We start from the raw sequence: 7,010 nt of genomic DNA, 5'->3' as shown, positions 1-7,010 counted from the left end.
GGTAATTTGGACCAGGGTCCCCACGACCACCGGCCCATAAGCCCCCTACCCAAATTATACGACCGACTCAAAAGATAGAGGCGGAGAAAGGAACTGAGCATGCGTTCTAGTTTGCATACTAGGCGAAGAAATATGAACAAATTATTGTAATGGGGAGCGTACCACTTTGTAATCTTTGTAACATGTGTGTATAAATATGACAAGAGAACCAGCATTAGGTGGGCCTGATTTGAGGAACTATCCTCCTGACACCCAGCGCTGCAATAAAGGAAATGCCTGCTTCTTAATGCTAAATTGGTGTTAAGGAGTTTTCTTTTATTCCCGAATTTCGGTGACAAACCTTCACCCCTTTTTGGTTCACCACCCTTGGCAGGCCCAGTGCCCCAGCAGGCGCCAGCCTGGGGCTCCCTCCTCACAGCCTCGAGCCATGTGAAGCCAGCTAGAGTGGAGCGAACCCCACATCCTGGCCAGGCCTTGCGGGCTCCAAACAAGCACCAGGGTCAAAAAGATGCCAGGGCCCTGGGCTTGCTGCCCAGCTTTACTCAACACCTTCCCTGACACCTTCTGCCATCACCACCAACACGCCAGGCTGTGAGGCGGCTGGGCACAGAGCTTCCTCGAGGCCTCCGCCGCGACACTTCGGGCGGGAAGCTCGGTGTGAAAAGCCGCCGCCGCTGCCCGCCCCCCCCCGGAGCACATCCCGGAGCCGGAGGGGAGAGGGCGGTCGGCGCGGGGAACAGCCCTCGCCTCAGCAGGGCTACCCTCAGCACGGGGTGCCGGTGCCGGGGCGGGCGCCAGAGAAGGCGGGGGCAGCGGCGAGACCTGCCCTGAGCGAGGGAAGTTTATAAAGTCCCGCCGCCTCCCGGTGCCTAGAGGAGGTGCGGGGCAGCAGCAGCATGGCCTGGTTCGGCGGCGGTGTGTGCTGCTGTTGGCTCGTCCTCCTGTGGGCGGCGGCGGGGGGTCGAGCAGGTGAGGTGAGCGGGGGGGGGGTGGGTGGAAGGTTAGCCGGCCGGGTGACCCTGAGGGGGCGGCAGGGGTGGCCTTGCCCCGGAGTCACCTCGCCGAGGCGGGCGGGCGGCGAGGCCGGCAGCAGGGCTGCCCCCTAGCTCCGGGGGTGCCAGGCGACCGGGAGGGCCTGTCACCGGTGGAGCCCGGCCCGGGGCTCAGCCGCGGCTCCCGAGGAGGCAGCTCACCGAGCTCGGGCCCGCCCCGGGGGACCCGCCGAGCTCCGCGCCTCGCCTTGAGCAGCTGCTCCTCGCTGCGCCTCCTCCCCGGCTGGCTCCGGGGGGGGTGGGGGGCGGGGGGGGGCGGGGGCGGCGGAAAGGCTCCCCGTGCCGCCTTGGAGACGGGTGCGAGGTGGCGAGCGGGTCTCGTCCCCCGGCGGTGTCAGGGCCGTCGCGGCTGTTAAGCCCCTGCGTCCCGCAGGGACCCTGCGGGCCGGAGAGGGGCCCGACTGCTTCATGGGCTTGTTCCGGCAGCACCTCATGGCCCGCAGGCTGGGGCAGGCTCGGCCGTGGTGCTTCGTGGGTGTTAAGTGCTGGCGCTTCATTCCTGCAGGCTTTCAGAACATCTTTCCAGTTCCCGGAATGGGCGAGGGGAAACCGAACTAAGAATTTAACAGATGGGAAAGCTGCCTAGAGTGCTGGATTTTAATGTAATATGCATGCACGGGAGTCATTTAGGTTGGACACTTCGATTTGGTGCTGTGGCCTACAGCATGGTGCAACTTGCATCTTTATCAGAGTTTTAGTGCTAGCTTGTGGGTATAGGTCATTGTCTGTGTTTCAGAGTTTGTACCCGTGCATGATCTGACGTTAGTTCTGAGTAGAAGAACTTGCGTCGCCATTAGAGTAATTCACCAATATCAGATTAACTTGGAAGTTGTTTTTTATGGTACAAATACCACTTCATGCTAATTTTGTGCTCATGGTTGTTTTTCATTGTGTATTTGCATAATATACTTTTTCAAAGTTGTAAGGCTCCAATCAGGGTAATTCAATAACTGAAACTTTTATAACACTTTTGATTTTCCTCTGTGAACTGCTGTAGCTTTTCTGTCTCCTGATTTTGGACCTTTATTCTTGTTGCAACTTCAGAGTCAGATTTGGATGCGAGCAGACTTTGGCAAATGCCATAACGGTACATTTTGGTGAGCTTCACAGGTTTCTATAGAATCTTGGCTTCCCACTTAAAAATTGGCTTTCTCCTTGGTGTGTTTGAGGAGTATTGCACCTGTGGACACACACTGGGGTAGCTAACTAGGTGCTAGAAAAGACATGCCAGTCAGGTATGAACGTAGGATTTTTTAAAAAAAAAATTTTTATTTTAAAAGTCAGAAACAGGTTTACCAGCAACTGGAAGGACAAAGAAAGGACTTGCTGAAAGAGGGAATTTAAGAGATGCTGAGCAAGTGTGGAGTATGTGAAAGTAAAGCTGCTTTTGGAGGATCAGTAAAAGTTAGTGACAGCAACTATTTAGAGCACAATGCCCATTGGATTCTGGATGTCATTTGTACTAATGGTAATAGTAAGGTTGTTGGGGAGCGTATCTCAGAAGGAGAGTATCTCCCTCTTCTGCTGCTTTCAATGAATTCTGAAGATCTTGAAGGGCTGGATTCAGTGCTTATCTTCTAGGAAATTCCTAGTTAATTTATTGATAGCTGCAAAACAAGGAGAAATTAAGGTAACAGTTTAATGTCCAAAATGTGACAAGCTTCTCATTTTGTCGATGGTCCTACCTCATCTTGGAAACTTGCTTTTCAAACCTTACCTGAATTGGCAAAAACTTTTAGTACTATATTAGCAGGACTGAAGGAAGGGTCAACCATGAATCATGCAGAGGGAGTGAAAGGAAGTTTAGGGTATGAAGTAATTTCAGCTAATACCTGACTGATTCCTCACATCATAATTAAAGTACTGGTAGAAAACTACTAAGTAGCAAATAGAAATGCCTTTAGGCTATTCAGTGGAGTAAACTTGGCCTTCAGCACTGTGAATTATCTATATTTATTTATTTATTTTAAAAAATCTGTTCATTGTTCTTTGGCATTTTGAATGCCTTGAAGATTCTTCATTGTACTATTTGGAAATTTTCTAGAGCATGTTCTCTCGTAAAAATGACTTAAATTTAGGGACTATGAGGTTAGTGAAGCAACTTTTGAAATTATTTTTGTTTCCTCTGTGGGTGACCTATACTGGGGACCTGTAACTGTTTTGACAAGTTTTCTGCATCAGCTAAGTTTTACTAGTAATTATCCTTGTGAATGTGAAAACCATACAAGACTCAAACTCTTAATTTGTAGTTCATATTTGAATATTGCTTCTCTCATGTAAGCACAAATCAGGGGATTAGGCTTTGAATAACGACAGGCCTGTTAGAGGCAAATTGAAAAATTACTTAGACCTGAATTGTATGAGGAAATGGGATGAATTAAGGCCAGTAGAATAGCAAATGCAAACAGCTTATATTCAAGGAGAACAAGAAAGCATTTACTCCTTTAATTGAAAATTACTGGGTTTCGTGTTAAGTTCTTGTGTGGTTTAAGCTAATCTCCAAAGAAGTCCTGAAGTAATTAATGTTTGTTTTGTAATGGATTGCAATCATAACTGTACTTTGAAATCTCAATTGTACTTTGAAGGTATAAAACTTTTTTAAACAGTTAAAAGGATGGTTCTAAATTTTTTAATGGGAAAATAGGATGAGCTCTATCAAATTACAAATTTGAACAGAAACGTCAGATGCTCCTTACTATGGTTGACCTGAAATATTTAGATGCTATACTGTGCTAATATAATCTTTATTACTGAACATTAGCTGTAGGAAAGGGTGTAATGAAAATGGGAGATGTGCGACTTTGTGCTATGTTTTTTGCCTTTAAGTTGTGCAAAACTAGTTTTCAGTGAAACGGTAGAGTGATAGCTTCCTTATTTAGCAGAAAATGCATAGGTGGAATCTATGAAGTACGTCTGAACACCTTTAGAAAAAAGCTTCACCTTTGAACAGACACAGATAAAAATAGGCATGTAAAATATAGATAAAAATTAGTAGTTAAGGAAGCCAGTGGTTTTTCTATTATTAGGAGATGCTCACAGTTGTTAATTTGGCTTGTTACATGCAACCTAACCAGTGCTTCATTGCTTGTGAGTTAGCTTGTATCTCAGACTAAGGAAAAATATGAATATTAATTCTCACCTCCAAATCTTGTAGCTCTTTCATCTGCAAGGAAAAGAGAGTTCTGTTAATTTATCTAATTAGAAAATCCAGTAGTCTACCTAGATATATCTATGTTTTAAAACCAACTTATGACTGGGAAAGCGTAAGGAAAAGCAGCTGTTGCGTATTGCCTAACAAATTTTACTGGCATTCTTAAGGCATGTCAGGCGTTATTTTTGTAGGTGTAATTTATTTAATAAATACTAGTGGCAGTTATCAAATAGTGTGTGTTAGATGGTCTTGGGCCATTGGCTATACTGCTCTTTGCTTTTCTTCCTCATCTTCTCTGTCTGTTCTGTTCTTTCATTACAAGTTACTGCTACTCTCATGTTCTCTTCAGCATCTGATTTCTTCTTTTTTTTATCTTGCCTCAGTCCTCTCAGTATTTACTTTAATTGCTTTCTCTATATTCTCATGTAAGTATTACACGTAAGTATTTCCACTCTCCCGCTGCCACCAAATAAAAGACAAGCTCTGCTTTTAACATAACCTTGGCAATGTCTGTATTGAGCCAAAAAGGCAGAGAACAGATTTGGCATTTCAACCTGAAAACCAAGGGGACTGCCACCATCTCCTAGCCAGGGCTGGAATATCTTCATTTTTTCCATTATTTAGGGTATAGTCTTGGGAGAAAGGAGATACTTACAACTTGCTGAAGAAATTCCAGCACTCTCCCAACTATAGTCCCTGTGTCTGGATCTTTATTTGGCAGAAGCATTGATGTATCTAAAAAATAGTCATTTTCAGGAAAGGTTCCTCCCAGTCCCTACTGACTGCAGAAGGGAGAAGGAACTCTTGTTTATTTCCAGGCTTGTTTTGTTCTTGCACTTCTCCACTTCTGTCTCCCACCATGCCGCACACTGGTGGTTGTGGTGGAACTGCACATCGCTGGTGCCATGCAGTTCTCCTGGCTGGCTGGTTGCATGTAGGGGAACAGTGACTCCACTGACCTACCGTATCCCCTGGGATTTGGAGTCATTCATTGCAGTAAATAGCGTGTGCTTTGGCTTGTTATTTAGGTTATTCTAAGCAATACTGTTATGGAATAGCCACAGATTATCACAGTCTGTTTTGTTTTTCAGAGTCCAGAGAGCAGGCAATAGGCTGAAACACACTGGGTAGTCTAACTTTGATGATAAAAGGATGACTTTTAGATTCACGGTGATGTTGCATTTGATTCATATGTAAGAAGTTACCAGTACAACTGCTGGGATAAGAAATGCCAGGGCCCCTGCCTCACCCTTCAAAAATAAATATAAAAATGCCAGCATTATTCAAGGGGAAGGTTCCTGTTGCAGGACACGTAGGGGATTGTTTGGAAATGTGCAGTTTCTTGTATATCTATATTCCATGTTATATTTCAGTTCTGGATGGCTTTCTTGGCAAAGGTGGTGCTGCTAGTTTAGATGAATGCAGATAAAAATTGTAACAGATTGGGTGATAGCAAATGGTTAGATTACGTTGTAGTGTAAGCGTGTTTTAAGTGTACAGAGATTTATAAGCTTATAGTTTTAACTCCATCTGTAGCAAGATAAAGACTTATCTTCTAAATTATAACAATTACTGTATGATTATATGTTCTTTGAAATAAACATAGCAATTTTGTATGTAGGTATTTTGATACTTTAGACCAGGGCAATTAGATGTGCAGAAACAGACATAAAAATTAATGAGGTAAAATGGGACAATGAGTGAATGAGTTTGGGGGGAGGGGAACCAGTAATGGCAAATGGTCTTTTCCAGTTTTATTGTTAAGCCACATCTCAGAGCTACCTTGATGTTGTTCCTCTAAAGGCTTCTCCAGGTTTCTTGCAAATTATCCTGTAATTTAATGTTTCCCCTTCTCTTCCATCTTCTAGTCCTGGTTTTCTTCAGTTTAAATTTGTCATATAGTGAAGTTGGGGCAGGGCAAACTCCAAGGGTAATTTTAAAGTTTGTTCTGACTTTTGAAAATAGCTCTGCATGTTCATGCTCTGGCAGAGCATAAAACAAAGAAACAGAGCCTGCCGTGTTAGAATACCTGTGTCAGATCAGTCTGTCTGGCACTGACATCAGCCTTCTTTCAAAAAAGAAAGCAACGCCTGTTTTGCTTTAGGCAGAACAAAGTTTCTTTGACTTACCTATTTAGTGTGTGGGCACTAACAACAATACCCAGCTGCCCTGGTTCCTCTTGACTACTTGCCACCTCTCCACAGCCTACTGAAAGGATGGGAAGATCATCTTTTTCCCTATTTTGTTCTTGCTCTTTTTACCCATTCCTCAGCTGTCTTTGTGTACTGGGCACGTGGCCTGTCTCTCCTCCACCCTGCAGTGGGCATCTTGGGAATCAACCTTTCTCTTTACTGCTGGGCAGGTTAGTTCTGTTCTGCACCAACCCCTTGTACCACTTTTTCACAGGACCTCCCTTTCCCTGACCTCTTTGCTTATGTGAGCTTTAGCTTTGTAAGACGGCCTTTGGCTCTTTTTGGTGATGACCCTTATCAGTCTGTTCTTTTATAGATTTTTTTTTTTTTCAGTCTGAGTGATTCCCATGTTTATGCTTAAGCTAAAGCAGCAATTACCCCATGTATTACTAGAAGATAGTTAAGGAGACAACAGAAAAAAAAGATTACAGCTGCTTGGAGATATCCAGAATTTGTCATGTCTCAGTCCTTTAAATAGCCTCAGTACCTGGCAGATGAAAAACATGTTTTTAAACACTGTGTTCCAAGTCCCTGAACTGACTTCATCTCTAAATAGAGATTCATGTAAAAACTTCTATTCATAGAAGGGAAAAAACCCCACACCAATTCCTTCCC

General features: G+C 44.4%; 1 protein-coding gene across 2 annotated transcripts in view; it reads left to right on the top strand.

Moving 5' to 3' along the window:
- The first annotated feature begins 667 nt into the window (after positions 1-667).
- Positions 668-7,010, top strand: part of PLBD1 (phospholipase B domain containing 1) — a 41,068-nt gene continuing 34,725 nt past the window's right edge. Inside the window, exon 1 of one of the 2 annotated variants that reach the window (XM_075750769.1) lies at positions 668-969. In XM_075750769.1, the coding sequence (XP_075606884.1) occupies positions 897-969 (73 nt within the window). In that variant the 5' untranslated portion in view covers positions 668-896. The remainder of the gene's footprint in view (positions 970-7,010) is intronic. The other variant, XM_075750773.1, reaches the window with a different exon arrangement.

Source organism: Balearica regulorum, chromosome 1 (genome assembly GCF_011004875.1).
Source record: "Balearica regulorum gibbericeps isolate bBalReg1 chromosome 1, bBalReg1.pri, whole genome shotgun sequence".
Taxonomy (NCBI): Eukaryota; Metazoa; Chordata; class Aves; order Gruiformes; family Gruidae; genus Balearica; species Balearica regulorum.
This window is presented reverse-complemented; position numbering and strand designations above follow the sequence as displayed.